The following is a 17,202-nucleotide window of genomic DNA, read 5'->3' as shown; positions in this document are numbered from 1 at the left end:
TCCCCCCTGTCACTCACAGAGCAGGGCCCATCAGGGGGTTGGGGAGCTCTCCCCTATCACGCACAGAACAGGGCCGATCAGGGGGTTGAGGAGCTCCCCCCGTCACTCACAGAGCAGGGCCGATAGGGGAGTTGGGGCACTGCCCCCTGTTACACACAGAGCAGGGCCGATCAGGGGGTTGGGGCACCACACCCTGTCACACACAGAGCCGCAGGGCGATCAGGGGGTTGGGGAGCTCCCCCCGTCACGAACAGACCAGGGCGGATAGGGAGGTTGTGGCCCTGCCCCCTGTCACACACAGAGCCGCAGGGCGATCAGGGGGTTTGGGCGCTGCCCCGTCACGCTGATCCCGGTGCTGGGAGGCCTCGCTGCTCTGCTGATCCCGGTGCTGGGAGGCATATTACCCTTTTACTATATAGGATAGAAGCCTGGTGCACGGGTGGGGGCCAGCTGGTTTGCCCTGAAGGGTGTCCTGGATCAGGGTTGGGGTCCTGCTTGGGTGCCTGGCCAGCCTGGGTGAGAGGATGATGGCTGTTTGCATCTGGTCACACACCCTTCAGGGTGGGGGTCCCCACTGGGCTGCCTGGCCAGCCTGGGTGAGGGGCCGAGGGCCATTTTCAAGCTGGTGGGTGACTGAAGCTCCCAACCTGTCCTTTTTTCCTTTTTTTTTTAATTCTGGGCCAGCTTTAGCTCTGAGGCTCAGCTCCAGCTCTGAGACCTCCACTGCTGAAAGCAGGTTTCTGGCCTTTGTTTACCTTCTGTATTTGAAACAATGTTGTGGTCCTACTGGCTGAAGCCCGGGGTTTTGTTTAGCTTCTATATTTGTTACAATGTTGCTTAGAGTGCAGCTGAGAGGCCGGCAAGGCAGGCGGGGAAGCTTGGCTTCCTCCGTCACTGAAGCAAGCAAGCCTCCCTGTTCGTGTCAGCTGCCTGGCTGCCGGCCGCCATCTTGGCTTCCAGTTAATTTGCATATCTCGCTGATTAGCCAATGGGAAGGGTAGCTGTGGTACGCTAATTACCATGTTTCTCTTTTATTAGATAGGATATATATATACACTTTAATTTATTTAAAGGGAATGCTGATTGGACAACAAAGAATACCTTCTTGAAACTATTCATCTGAGGACAGTTCTAAATTTTAGGTCCTATTTTTGCAGATTGATTTTTTTAATATTCTTTGATTGGGAGTAGACTTTTACTTTTGATCTAAAGAGATCTTTGTTGCACTCTTTAGGAGAGTTGCATGTTAACAAGAGAAAGATGAAACACAAAGCAAGTGTTGTGCTTACTGACAAAAATGAGCAAAGGAGACACATTAGGTCATAGGCTGCTTGTCTTCCTCAAGAGACAAGGACTAGGCCTATCTGGGCTCTCCAGTTAGAACAGCTGGAGTTTGACATTTTTCTTTTCTAAATCTAAAGACTGGATCATGTTCTTATTGGATTTACTTGTCTTTTACACATTTGGTCTCCTGTGTTCTTTTGGCTTGGGATGTTGGTTAGTGTGCAGTATGATTTTGAGGAAAAAAAGTCTCCTCATTTTAGAATGGAATATTTAAAATAAACAGGCTGTGTTTATTACTGTGGAAACCAGACAGTAAACAGAAGGATTTCAAAAGACTAAGTCATTAAATGCCAACAGGACTGTATTAATACTATTATTCTTTCATAAATTTTATTTCTGCCATAATTATTGAAATGCACTTTGAAGCAATTATATATATGTTAATTTTTTGCCATGCAAACTTTTTTTTTTTTTTTAGAATTTAATAGAAAGTCATTTATTCTCTTCAGTGGAGAAACTTGAAGTTATAATTTTTTACAGCAATTATGATGGCTAGAACCTTTTGAAGATGTTAAATTCTCAGGAATTACCTGATAGCATTTTTCATGTTTGTTAACTACCAGTGAAATAGTGACCTTGTATCTTGTGAGTTTGCTGTATCCATCTGCTTTCTTCTGTAGATTTCATGGAAGTGCTTTCTGAAAACCTGTCCAACTCCTTTGGTACATAACTTAAAATTTTATATAACACAGGAAGTTATTTTTCTTTCTAGTGTACCACTTTATGCCTGATAAGACATTTGGGTAAACTTCATGAGACCAAAGTTGCTAGAAAGTAATTTCTGCTTGGCTCTCATATGGCAGTTCCACCAGCCTTATCTTGAAGCAATCCCCATTGTTTAATTAAAAAAAAAACACTTTACTTCCTAATTATCAACTGTATAGTTTTCTATCTTTGCACAACAAATTATTACAAACTTAGCAGCTTAAAGCACCAACCATTATCTCACAGTTTCTATAGGTCAGAAGTCTAGCCCTGTCATAACTGGGTTCTCTGCTCAGGATCTTATGAGGCTGAAATCAAAGTGTCAGCAGGACTGCATTCTCATCTGGAGCTCAGATTCTTCTTCCCAGCTGACATGTTTGTTGGCAGCATTCATTCCCCCTGGCTGTTAGCCACGGGTGGTTCTCAGCTCCTAGTGGACATTTCCTGGCATCCTCCCCTTTCAAATCCAGCAGCAGAGAATTTCCTTCAAGTTGAATTTCTGTTCTTCACGAAGGTCCATTTTAAGGGCTCAGTTGATATGATCAGGCCCAGCCAAAATAATCTTTTCTTTTTAAAGTCTGATGTGCCATGTAACCCAACCTAATCACATGAGTATCTCATTATATTCGCAAGTTTTACCCACACATGAAAGGAGAGGATTATATATGCATGTACACCAGAGGATGTGAATCTCTCTTCATATATTGTAACAATGACAGTAAGTGCTAAAGCATTTCTGGTAATTGAACATACATCTTTGCTCTGACCTTTTGAGTCATACAAAAAAATTATCCTTTAAAATATTATTAAATATTCATTTTGCATCTGACATTGTTTCTCTGTGAATATAACTTTTTATATAACTGTGTTTCTCAATGTATTCTGTATTTTCAAAATGCTACCACTATTCCTTCACTTTAGTTTTAGGGACTCATCCTTTAGTACCCGTTCAAATGAACTGGGATTACTACATTGTCAAAATACAATAACTGCTATACAATTTGAACATTTCTTGGCAATGGGTAAGAGTTCTCATTTGATTGCTTCAATAAGAAAGTTTGCAGAAGTGAAGCTATAATATGCCAAAACAATTGATTTTTTTTTTTTTTGACTACACTGAAACTGAGCTTCTGGTTTTAATATTTGCTAACAGCAAGGTGCTAGTCTATGTAACAGGACTTATTTACATAGTTACCACAAAACACTTGGTATTTTATGTATTAATGACATTATTTCATTAAAAACAGTAGTTTTAGTCCCCAAATATTTTACTCTTTTATTCTGGCTAAGTTTATAATTTGAGCTTTTAAATATTAAAAATGTATGGTTGTGCCCTAGCCGGTTTGGCTCGGTGGATAGAGCACTGGCCTGCGGACTGAAGGGTCCCAGGTTCGATTCCAGCCAAGGGCATGTACCTTGGTTGCAGGCACAACCCCAGTAGGGGGTGTGCAGGAGGCAGCTGATCGATGTTTCCCTCTCATCGATGTTTCTAGCTCTCTATCCCTCTCCCTTCCTCTCTGTAAAAAATCAATAAAATATATTTTAAAAATGTATGGTTGTGGTATTATAGCTTGCATTGATTTTTCTGAAATTAATCTATTAACATTGTAGGTCTTATAAAATACTATTACTCTTGCATTTATGTGAAGCATATGTTCTATCTGATTCATCTTTCTATAACAGAAGTTTCATCATACAAAACTAAAGAAAGGATATTTAATTGAATTTGAAGTTTTCATGTAGGATCCTACAGAAATTTTTTGACTACATTTCACATATTCCTTATACAATTAAAATTTTTTTATATATTTTTAGAGAGAGAGTGAGAGAGAGAGAGAGAGACATAGACTGGCTGCTTCCTGTATGCCCTCCACTTGGGATTGGTCCCGCAAGCTGTCATGTGCCCTGACCAGTGACCTCTCAGTGCATGGCAAGATGTCCAAGCAACTAAGCCACACTGACCAGGGCTCCTTATACTATTTCAGTCTTAGATACAGAGCTCAAAATCTGAATTTATTTCTATTAGTCCCACAGAGACTTCTGTATTAACTGACATAATTCCTAAAACATAGTAAGTACTCATTAAATATTACTTATTATTAGAAGAATGTTATGTTATAATTTGGTTTATTTCATCACATTAGTGGAACATATTCTCTGAATATGTCTTCATTATTTTGAAGATGTTAATTAACTGACTTCTGATATCTAGAAGAGCTGTAGAAATCCAGTGCCATTCTGATTCCTAATCATTCATATGTAACCTATTTTATTGCTCTGGAATCTTTTAGGATTCTCTTGTCTGACATGTTCTAAAATTTAATGATGGTATGTCTTGATATGAGTCCTCTTTTAATCCAGTGTGCTGGACCTTATAGTAGATCCTTTCTATCAGTTAATTTAAATCTTTTAGTTCATGCATTCCTTCTAATACTTTTAAAATTCTTTCTCCATTTTGTTTTCTTTTTTGTCTAATTTTATTCTGGGGATTGTAACTGATCCTATACTGTACTGATCCTCTGATTTTTTCCTCCTATTTTCAAACTATTTAGTGTGTGTATATAGCCCAGAATTCCATCCGTGGACACCTTGCACGTCAGCAAGTGTGGTTTCTACTTGTTGTACATGAGCTCTAGGAGTGAGGAGTGCCCTGTGAGAAACAGTCATATAAATATGGATCTCATCCTCTTTTGAGGACTCTCCAATTGCTGCCTTCTCTCAGTCATTTTCCAGTTCCTTAAATAGATTTTTGTTTTTTGTTTTTAGTTTTTTGTGTTTTGTTTTGTTTTTTCCTGGTTCAGTGTTTATGATTATTATCTCCAGCAGGGTTAGTCCAATGCAGCTTACTTTGCTATTAGTACCTGAACTGAAACTACCTTATTGTTAACATTTAATTACTTTTTTCTTTGCAAGAAAATCCAATTAAATGCATAGTTAGCATTCATTGTACTTTCCAATTCTTCTTAATCTGTTCAAAATTAGATGCTAAATTTTATAGCTTATAAACAGTTTTTCTGTTATGTAAGTATTCACCTAAAAAACACATTAAAATTTTTAAATGTTTTTAGAACAATAATTTGTTTTTATCTTGTCTCTAAGTAACTAAGGAAATGAATCAAAGTAAATATTACCAGTTTTTATGTGTAAATATTTTGGATAGAAATTTGTTTCCTATAGAGATCTGCCATTACCAGTAAATTATGAAATTATAAGTAAAGATTTTTGGATTCTTAGTAAATACTTTTGAATGACAATATATGGCAGAATAATTTTTATTCTGTAGTTTAAAAATATAATTATTAAGCTTTTAAAAACTTTAAAAATAAATTCATAAACTATAAAATAAATGAGCATTTTTTGTCTTGATTTCATATTTTCTCATTTTATTTAAATTGAGGATTTAAAGATACTTTGTATTCTATGACTTAAAGGATCACTAGTGTTGAGTTTATTAGTTTACTAGAGGCCCAGTGCACGAAAATTGGTGCACTGGGTTGGGGGGGTCCCCTCAGCCTGGCCTGTGCTATCCAGGAGCCCTCGGGGAATGCCTGACTGATGACTTAGGCCAGCTCCCCTCAGGCCTAAGCCATCAGTCAGGCATCCTTTGCTCTGCCGCCACCACCACTGCGCTTTCCAGCTGTGAGCCCAGGTCAGGGCTTATGGCTGAGCGGTGCTCCCCCTGTGGGAGCGCACTGATCACCAAGGGGCAGCTCCTGCATTGAGTGTCTGCCCCCTGGTGGTCAGTGCGTGCCATAGTGACCAGTCGTTCCGCCGATTGGTCGATTTGCACATTAGCCTTTTATTATATAGGATGATAACTGATTTTAAGGACAATAGAGTTATAGTTAATACAAGTTTTTATAAAAAATTTTGTTCAAAATGTTTCTAATGTCAACATGATGTGTTTTAATTTGACCAGTTACTATAAGAAAGCCTTCTAGTTGATTCTGAATTGATATATAGTATAATTTTTCATTGTTAATTAAAACTCCTAATTAGACTAAGATAAATATAGGTTTCACTATATTTCCTGTGAGCCAAAAGACTTATTACCTGTATTTTAACCTACTAATGGAGTGAAAATTTATAGTCATTCTAAGTAAAAGTAACTTCTATTATTCCCTAACCACATAGACTGTTGGATTTTTCTTCTCAAGGATTCTCTGACTCCCATCAATGAATTTTTACAATTATGAAGACCAAAATAAGAATTCTTAGATGATACTTAATATATTAAAGCATATAGCATGATCTTGAAATGCTAATAATTTGAAGTACTATAATTAGAGCTCAGCCCATTTTTTACTTTTAGATTATTGCATTTTGATTTTAAGAACCTACAGGATGTAAAATATGCAGAGCCTCCTTTAAAACAAATATATATTTTTGATTGATTTCAGAGAGAAAGGGAGAGGGAGAGAGAGAAACATCAATGATGAGACAGGATTATTGATCGGCTGCCTGCTGCACGCCCCCTACTGGGGATTAAGCCCACAAACTGAGCATGTGCCCTTGACCGGAATTGGCCCAGGACCCTTCAGTCCGCAGGCTGAAGCTCTATCTACTGAGCTAAACCAGCTAGGGCTGCAGAGCCTTCTTGATTATGTAGTCTGAGATGTTTAAGCATTTTTTTGAGCCGTAAGGAAGTTGGACAAGAAAATGGTTGGAATAGTAAGATTAATAGTCTCACAATATAGCTCTCTTGCCTCTTTAGTTCTTATCAGTATACTTTTCTCAGTTCTAGCTACCTTGGGAGATAAATGTGACCAGTTGTCAACTCAGTTATGTTACTGCTTTAGAAGTTTCATTTATAATGTTTTTTTTGTTTAATAAATATTTGAGCATGTCACTGAACCAAAGAGTTCATGATAAAAAGGTCTTAGTGAAAATACGGTTGATTCAAAATACTTACAGTTGATGATTAATATAACTAGGCCAAAGTAATACTGTTTACTCTCCTATTTATTACCTAATATAACTGATTTCCTATATTACTAGAATTTTACAACTATGCATATGCAATTATGTATTTGTCTAGTGTAACCTACCATGATTAACTACATTTAGAAAGTTAATAGTTCTCAACCTTTTTACATAGAAAAATAAAGAGAGCTTAAATCTTAGATTGTAGACTGAGGTTCTCAGTATAGATCTATGTACATTGAATTCCTCAAAAGATCTTTGGAACTGGCTACAAAAAGAAACGTATTTTTTGCCCATGCTTCTAAGGAAGAAATATGCTTCCAAAATATCTTTAATTTGTGGTTTCTGATTCTGGTGTACCATTTGAAGCAAGATTTTATATTGTAGATTAGTTTGAAATGACAGAACTAATAAATAAAGAACAGTAATGCTAATAGCCTTACTTGTCAAACAAAAAGCTAAAGTATTTAAAATTGACCTAACCATACAATATAGCTTTTGTGCAAATTTGCTAGTTTTATAAACAATACTTTCCTTCGTTGCCACTTTTCATTTGAGTGGCAGGATAAGGATGGGCTGAATATAGATTAGAGCACAGAAATACTTTTTGCCTCTGAATTCATTCAGCCTGATATGAAGTCCTCATCGAAATTCAGTGCATATGGGCAAGTGGAGCCTTGCATCTGTAATGATGTGGGCAGGCTGGAACAGCAGCTGTGAAAGTGGAAGGGTGTTTCCTTCTCGGTTCTGACCCATCTATATAATAAAGAGCCAGGGTCATAACTACCGAAGGCTCGACCAGACTGGAAGTCAGTGCTGGGTTGCCATGGCGACCCAGCACTGACTGCCTAGGGGGTTGCGGATCAGGCCCAGAGAGAGGCCTACAGAGAGAGAGGCAGGGTCTGATCCATAGCCTCTGTGGCAGCTGTTGATCAGAACTTGTCTCTCTTTCTCTCCCAGCCTGGCCAATAGCCATGCCTTCATTTCTCTTCAGGCCTCCACTGGGGCTGCTGATCAGCCCCGCCTTTCTGATCAGGCCCCATTGATAGGCCCAGAGACGCTGACTGGCATAGAAACTGACCAATCAGAACCAAATCGGGGTCAACTGTGAAGAGCCAATGGCTGCCTAGGAGGCGGAGCTTTTGACACTGACTGGCATAGAAACTGACCAATCAGAACCAAATTGGCTGGCAGAGGAGGGCAGTTGGGGGCAATCAGGCTGGCAGGCAGGTGAGTGGTTAGGAACCAGCAGTCCCAGTTTGTGAAAGGGGTGTCCGACCGCCGGTTTAGGCCCGACCACAGGGATTGGGCCTAAACCAGCGGTCAGACATCTCCCGAGGGGCCCTCGATTGGAGTGGGTACAGGCTGGACTGAGGGAACCCCTCTCCAGTGCACAAGTTTTGTACACTGAGCCTATAGTGTGTATGTAAGCAAAATGGTCCAGGAGAGTCACTCTCTCATACTGAACAGAATTTTTCAAAGAAATAATATTTAAGTAAAATCATTTTCTTGGATTGAGTTTCGATATACTTTTTGTTCATTTTTATTGTTTGGAATAACAGATGTTCACAGTTGTTAAAGGAAAAAATTAGGGAATATAATTAGAAAATAGAAACCAAAAAACAGTTGCCTACTGTTAGGAAGCAGTGACATTTTAAGTTTATTCTGTACTGAATAGCCAAGAAATGATATAAGAATCTCTTTTGGAATTTTGAATATATACATTTGAAATGTATATATGTTTTGAAAGAAGTTGATTGTAATGAGTGATTTAGAATTGGTTCCTTCTTCCTTTGCCATCTAAGATAGAAGGATGGGGGCTGGACTTATGTTTATCTGTGTATTTGTATTTTACCAATTACTTTATTCAGGATTAAAATGTGGCACAAATTATTCATTTGTCATTGTTGAAACTTTCAAGTGATGAAAACGCTTTCCTTTCTAAAAATGTGCATCTTAGTAAAAGCTGCCTGACAATTGTGATGAATTAAAAAAATCACTTTTTTGTGTTTACATTTTACTGATAATGTAATCTGTTGTCTAAAAATAAAATAAGCTTAATTTTTCTTCTACTTTGTATGGACTTGAAAAGTAATACTCTACAGATGATCTTTATTTTGTGTGCATATATGTTTACACTAAGAGAAGCTTCTCAGGGTAAATACTCAAATTTACTTTCAACTTATATATTCATTACATAGATAAAATTTTCTTATTTAAACTTACAAGCTTGTTAAATGGACCCTTGTTTCATTATATGAGAAAATTGCAAGTGCTTTTGGTCATTTAATTCTAAGTTTAAGATATATACATCAGATGTGACAAATTGCCTGAAATAATTTTAATGGAATAAATGATAATTCTTGGTTTTTCCAAGTCTTTTTTTTTTTTTTGTAAACATTGTCCAAATTGTTTAATTTAGTTACATATATAAGCCTGATACAACTGGATGTATTAATTGAATTAAAGGACCATTTTTTTCTAATGTGATTCTCCTTCTTGTGTTAAAAAAACAGGAAGAGATAAGATAAAAAAATTAAAAGATTAAGCGTACATTAGCATACACACACACAATTTTAATTTTGGCTATTCAATCCTCTAAAGTGTGCCTATAATAATACTAAAGAATATAAACATTCTTTTTTCCCCTGTAGATTTAAAGCTAGTATAAATAAATGTTTCTCAACATGTAGGAATAATCAGTATTTAGCCTTTGGCAGGGTTTCTTTAATATTAAGACATTTTCTTTCTGAAAATTTAAAGTAAATTAGTAAACACAATTTATCCAGAAAAGTTATTCTGTGTAGTTAAACATTCAAATGATGCTAAATTACAGGAATAAACTGAAATGTTTTTCAGATTGTAAACATTGGATTTTTACTTTAGTGACTTATAGTTTTATTTGTAAATTGACTCATAGGGATTTGCCTCAGAATTATCAACCACTGTTTCATATTTCTCAATATGTATATAACATATTTATAAAAATATTCTTTTTAAAGCAAGACATTTGGAAATGTTCTTATTAGACAAATGCTATAGTATAAATTACAAATCTAGAAGGCTAAAACCAAACCAAACCAAACCAAAATATGCTCAGTTTTTCTCTCAGTTGTGCCACTCAGTGTCATCAGAATCTCTCTGTGGAGGTTCTGAACCTCATGTTTCCTCTTCGTAGTTGTTTAGTTAGGATATCTTCTTGTGTCAGGAAACAGCCGAACAGCATAGCAGAGTAGGATCTTGACTTGATTCCTTTACTCTATTAGATAACTACTCTGAACCCCAGTTTATATCTATAAAATGTATATTAGTTCCATTTTGGTGATGATTAGATAAATTTATATTTGTGCTGTGCTTGAGTGGTCCTTCCACTGCAAGACATGGCAGCTATATAATATTTATTTTACTGGTTCTTGCAATAATTATAATGTTAGTAGTGAAGATAATTGTAATTATTATTAATTGCTTTTCAGTATTTTTATCTACCAAATGAGAATCTGTGTATCCTTCAGAATTCCATAACTGTAACTAAAACTATATCATACTATCTTATTTTAAAGTGCCCACTAGAAGAAGAATTCTTTATTATTTATAATTTATAGTAATAAATTATTGCTTTTGATACTGTGTGGTGTCCCCAGGTTTATCAGCTTCCTAAAACCCTACACTTCTTTTAGCAATTACCAAAATTTTTCTCTTTCTTCAAAAATAGCTTATGTCAATTATTCAATTTTACCTTCAATATTAACAGAAATTAGCATTAAGAATTCTCATGTGTAATTTCTTATCTTAATCTCAGTAGAATGATTTAAATAAGGTTGTAGCAATCATGATAATATCCTCACATGGCATTTATGTTGTTTTCTGCTAGGAGGTGGGAGAGTGAATTATAACTTACAAAAATTATTCTTAGGTTTTGTGTTGCTTTATGTGATAAACTTTAATAAGAAAGAAGGAAGTTGCCCAGGTTTTTGTTCATTCTATATCTGGTAAATGTGCTGTATTTGAATCAAACTTTTTCTCTTCAGAAAAAAATTATGTGTATTTAAAACTGGGCTGCTCAATTTTTATATTCTTCCAAAGCTAATCATATTTTCCTTTCATCCTAGTTCAGACTTGGTTCCTTCAAGTTAGAGAAAGTCACAAGCCCAGCTGAGGTCATTAGAAAACTTATTTGTGACTGCCTGGACACCATTGCAGAAAACCAAGCCAAAAATGAGCACCTGCAGAAAGAAAATGAAAGGCTTCTGAGAGATTGGAATGATGTTCAAGGAAGGTGTGTGCATAATGTATTATAAAAACACCAAGCTCTCTTTAGAGCATTTAGTGTTAAAGATTTTTGAATGTGTAACATAGACTAGCATATATTTAAAATAAATGTCATTAATTATACCTTACTTATTATAATTAAACCAAATTTTTGGTCACTTTTGTACATTATAGTAATACATTAACACTTTTAGGTCACTAGTATTTGGTTGCACAGCAAACTTATAAATGATAAGGAATAATTGGGCAATGAGAATCAGAATCAATTAATATTAATCAAAATTTAGGAAGGTGATATTTATAAGGATTACTTTAGCTCAAATTACAGGATTAATAGTGAATAAAAAGAGACATGTAACATAAATAAGGAATGATTTATTCCTTATTTGGAATCTTTATATGAATGGCAACTGTTTCAAATGATGTGTGTCTTGGCTCCTGATAGAAACTTATTTTTCCTGATTGATTGAAAATTCATACAACCAGCATTTTTAAAAGACGAGGTAATTGTGACTACTGGAAAAGATATTTGAAAGCCTTTTATTTTCCAGATTTTACCTCTTATTTTTTAAAAGATGAAGAGGAAAGTCACTTTTTTTCTTAATTACACATTTTCTCAACTATGGCATAATCTAGGCTGTGCCAGGGTTTAACCTGTGCTACTCTATTGTGTAAAAAATGTTTGAAGAAAATAAAATGTATGTTGTGAACACTAGAGAAATATATAGTATAATATGCATATGTTTGTGCACAGATGTCTTGCAACATCTGAATTATGGGGTATGTATATAATAATGATCATTATTATTACCTCCAGTGTGTACAATAGATTTTTAAAAATTTTTATTCAAACCAGTAGTAGCTCTAAAACATAAAAACACATTCTATTTAGGGTCTTTTTAGGGCAATCATTGACATTGATTTTATGGACTTTAGTAAGCATATATGTATGGGGGAATATATGAAGAATAAATTAAGGCTATTATCAATATATGTGTGTGAAAATGAGGTTGACTAAAATCAATTATTTGTATTTATTTAATCAGTTTTATTAATGTGAGACATACAAAATTAAGTTTCTAATACCTGGGTTATATTTGGCTCTCAATTATTAAATTAAGAAAGTAGTTCACTTAGTTCTGAATTAATTTTTATCTCCAATCATATAAAAATAATAAAACCAAATAAAATATCTATAAATACTAGGAAAACATACAGAAAAATAAGTTAATTTTTCTCTTTAACTTCTATTTTATTCGTGTTTGAATTTATATCAAATTTCTCTGTTACAATACATGTTTTGGGGCCTATTTATATATGAAATAAATCAAATTAAAGGAGATGTACTGTGTTCGTGGTAAGACATTATATTTAAAACTCAAAATACCCTCAAGATGATAGAAAATTTGATCCACAAATTGCCCACAAAAATGCAGACTGGGTCCTTGGTACTTGAACAAATTGCTTTAAAATGTCTGCCAGAGGTTGAAAGAGGTATTATCTCATCAGTATTCAACACCACTGCCATAGAATGGAAAGCAGCAGGGAACAAAGATGAGAAAATGTTCCCTGTGCTGTACTGTGTGAGGGATACATATAATATGTGGCCCACAGATGCTTGATTCACTGTATCTGAGCTATGCAGAAAGTGTCTTTGTGGTATTGTGGCAAAAGGTTTTCTATTTGATCAAAAGCAAAGCCATGTATCTTACCACCTGCCTTATTATGTGCCAGCTATTATGTTTTTGTAAATATTGGGTCAGACATCTTCAGAGGCTGGAGATGTGTGCTATTGGGGTGACCCTTCAAACTGCAAGGAAAGTCAGACCACTCCAGAGAATTCCAGGTTCATTATATACCAGGTATCAGATTAGTAGCTTATCTACTATTCCCCAAATTTTCAATTTTCCTTTCAACGGAGAAAGGGGCTATTTTAAGGAGCTATAACTGTATCTTGGCCATGGCCAAGCAGTACTTTCTAAGTGTTCTCTCTCAACAGTCTTAGAATATTAGAAAATGAGCCAAAGAGTTGCAGTTCCAGCTTCCCTGAGGTAAGTAGTACTGTTACTGGGGAGATGAGGAGACCTTGGTTTTTGTTTCTTTGAAAGAAAGTTTTTAATCAAGATACAAAGTGTGGCAAAGTAAGTAAGAATTTATTGGCTGTAGCAAAAATATACTGAGGAAGGGCATAGAAGCATCAGGAGAGCCTAGGCCGGGCTGCTTTGGCTTACTGAGAAGTCAGAGAAAAGGGGGCCTCGGAGACAGTTCAAGGGGTTTGCCCTGGATGACCTGCTGCTGCTCATTGCTCCCCTGGTTGCAAGTCTCATGGGGCCCCTTAGAGGGAAGAAGGGGAAAGGGAATGGCAAGGGTGTCTTCCCTTAGGGGAGAGCGTGCACTGGGTCCTTCATCCTGAGCTTATTTATCTTTCTCTTGCAGGTGGAAATCTTAGGGGAGGGTCCAGGGGTGGGTCTCAATAGAATATTCACCAGCTTTACAGGTGTGCTCTTTCAGGGTCCCTGTCTCCTCTGATTGGTCAGTGCCAGGGGTTCTTTAGTCAGTGTGGCTGGTCTTAAGACAGCCATGAAGTCCTTTGTCTGGTTTTGTTGCTTTTCTGGGCCTGGAGCTGAAATGCACCTGAGGCTTAGATGCTATCTTAAGGAAGGAAAAGGCCCAGGGGTCTAAACTGCATGACTAGTGATATGCTAGGGAGGATAGTTTACTCTGAGGTGAGGTTTTTGTTTTCCCAGTTTTGCCCCTTTTGGGCATTCTGGGCTTTCTGCCCTGGTGAGTTCCTATACCTGGCCCATTATCCTTGCTCTGTTTATGTCTGTCTAACTGCCTATAACAATACTGATCAAGAGTCTTTAGAGAAATTAGAAATAGGACATGAACATATTAAGTTTGGTCACTGAGGACATGGAAAGGAGAGAATCATTAGTTGGGGCCATCATTTAGGTCTGGCAACAGTTCAGTTTTCTCAGTAGCCTCTGATTTCTCTTATATCAGTGTCCATCCATGACCCAATCATTTCTTTCCCATCACTGTTCCAGGCTGTATGTCTAGGGGAGTGAAAGAAGGAGGAGCATAAAATAGATGCAGAAAATTCCTTTATAAGATATGGTAGATAGGTTTCAAATATATTTAATACACAATAGGATATTATATAAACAAAAAGCAATCATGTACACATTTGCTTATTTCACAAAAAATGTTTATGATATGTTAAGAGGAGAAATATGAATTCCTAAAAATATGAATATATTGGCAAAATATATCTTTAGATAGAGACTAGAAGAAAAAAATGAATCTTTAATAGTCTATGTCTGGAAATTTTGGATTCAATTTTACTTTATTTTTAGGTGAGATTTTTTGCATATATTTTGATATTTAAATAAACATATTATAATAATCAGAGCCAACTCTAAAGCAATTTCCATTTGGGATGACGGTGAAGAGTAAAGGAAGTTTGAGTAAGGAATGAGGGATTACAGTACAATTAAAAAGAATGAGTTTTAATGTGTAGACTTAATGTACTTATTTGCTGTTGTTTTTATTTACTTTTAAATAATTTTGGTCTTAGTTCCATTTTGATAAGTGATATTACTGGATTAATTTAATTTTCTATAGTTTAGATAGAGAAAACATTAGAAATATTGTATGTAAACCCTTAGCTTATTAGCTATATTTATTTTACTTTTTTTCTATTTATTTTAAATAACTCTCATGTTTCATGTTACTGAATAGGCCTCTTGTTTGCATCCCTATATCAAGCTAGAATCTCTCTAGCTTTATTCTGATTTTAGTTATTAAACATATAATTTGAGGCCATTTTCAGTAGATCAAAATGGGTTGATTCACATTGAATCAGAATAGAAGAGACCTTAAAAGCTCTTCTATTCCATCAATCTGCCTTCAAGCTTGTATCACATTATATCAAGATGAGTTCAGTCTGATTTTTAGACCTCAAGAAATAGCTTCAGCTCCCCTTGGTAGCCCATTACAGTGTTGTTGAAGAACAGTAACAGTCAGAAAATTCCTCTTTCCATCTATTGCTAATCTAAGTCCTGCATGGTGTCCTTGAAGGCCATTTCCTCTTGTTCTGTCCTCGGAAGGAAAGGATGAGGAACAGATGTTTATCATCTTCTGTTCTTAAGGCTTATTAAATCTCGTTACCACTGCTTTCTTTTCCAGCATTCTTTGTCCTCTGAATTTTACATTTTCCTATGCTGTAAAACCCTGACCTGGATATAAATTTTGCCAGAGCTGATTATAAATACAAGGATTACTGTACTGTTTCTAAGTACCACATGTTCGCATTTATGTATTTAGTTTTATTTGGGTTTATTATTCAATTTGTTGTTTTATTTTGGATGTTATTTCTGTATGGAATTGTCTTATTTATGTTCATATTTTTGTTGTTTTTAAACTTCTTATTCTTAGATTCTTTGTTTTGCCATCAGAAATATTTTATTTTGGATATCCAGTATTTTTCATATTTAGTTTTTATTCTTTTCATTTTTTTATATGCCTCAGTCCTAAGTTACTAATTAAACTTAATGATTGTTCTGTTGTCCTAGTCACCCTTGATAAGATGAAACATCATTTAGGCTTTTCCTGTTTGAATTTATTTAGGGTTTCATCAGGGTTGAGCTTTGCTTTGGACTAATTGTGGTCTAATCTAGTTGTACATGAGTTCTCCTTTAGTATCTCTAAACTTAGCAGTGAGTCCCATGTCTCTCTTCTACTGAATGGTACCACTTACTAATAATACATGTTTAATTCTTGAGCTGGAGGGTTGGCATGAGACAAGAAAGGCATGGTAACTTAATGCCCTAAGGAGGATTGGCATAAAATATGGGGTATGGGAGGTGGTGATTACCTTTTAGTACTGAATAGTGAATAAAAGGATAGCATTCTCTGAATTTGTTGATTAATTAAGAGTAAATTTATTTTCTGATATTTTTCACAGTAATCCTCTGTTTCTGCTAAGCCCCACTTCCCAGCTTTATTTAGGAAGCGTTACCCAGTTTGATGGTCAGAAATTTGGTTGCAACAAAATCCTAAGTTTTGCTAAAACCAAGCAAGTATATTTATTTTTTATCCTCACTTGAGAGAAGAAGGGAGGGAAGAAGGGGGGGGGGATGGAGGGAGAGGAAGAGAGAGAGAAAGAAAGATAGATATAAGAGAAAAACATTAATTACTGCTTCTAGTATGCACCCCAACTGGGATGGAATCCGCAACCTGTGCATACTAGTATTCACTGACCTGAATCCATACCGCAACCTTTTGGTGCATAGGACAAGCTTCAACCAACTGAGCTTGAGCTAAAACTAAGCAAGTTTAACTCATAGGATACCACTCATTCTATTGAGTTTGTTCTCCTATTACTGCAATGTTTTTGCCTTTGACAATGTGGTCATGATACTAATTATTTAGGTGAACAGCATTTTAGACAAACTATACGATATTTCATTTTTATATATTTTTTCTCTTTTAATTCATGTTAAGTGCACATACTCTACCAATCAGGGAGTATTGGAGTGTTTTATATGGAAATTAAATATGTATTTAAATCAGATAAATTACTAATTGGTTACCATTCCTAAAATTTTATATAATAAATTATACAAGATTTTTAGTGTATATTTTTATAATTAGTTTTTACTTTGTGTAGATTTAAAGTATTTCATTATTATATAGTCAGGTATTTTAATGGTATGTATGTTCTATTTATCTTTTTAAAATTTGTATTATTGTGTTACATTATAAAATAGTACAAGAAAACGAGAAATAATGTTTACCTAGCACTTTTACATCTGAAATACAAATGCAGTGACATGTCCTGCTTAAAATAGGCCATCAATATTGGCAGCTCTTCAACTTTTCCCTCCCCCACCCCTCCCACCACACACTTTTTGCTTTACTTGTTTCTCAGACAGCTTTGCTTGATGAAAGGAGTAC

The 17,202-nt window shown here is 35.6% G+C and overlaps 1 protein-coding gene across 3 annotated transcripts in view; it reads left to right on the top strand.

Moving 5' to 3' along the window:
• Positions 1-17,202, top strand: part of XRCC4 (X-ray repair cross complementing 4) — a 201,042-nt gene that overhangs the window by 77,474 nt on the left and 106,366 nt on the right. For all 3 annotated transcript variants that reach the window (XM_059694165.1, XM_059694166.1, XM_059694167.1), the window contains exon 4: positions 11,082-11,248. In XM_059694165.1, coding sequence (XP_059550148.1) covers positions 11,082-11,248 — 167 coding nt within the window. The remainder of the gene's footprint in view (positions 1-11,081; positions 11,249-17,202) is intronic.

This window comes from Myotis daubentonii, chromosome 4 (genome assembly GCF_963259705.1).
Source record: "Myotis daubentonii chromosome 4, mMyoDau2.1, whole genome shotgun sequence".
NCBI classification, from domain to species: domain Eukaryota; kingdom Metazoa; phylum Chordata; class Mammalia; order Chiroptera; family Vespertilionidae; genus Myotis; species Myotis daubentonii.
The sequence above is the reverse complement of the archived record's forward strand: the minus strand, read 5'-3'. Positions and strand labels throughout refer to the sequence as shown.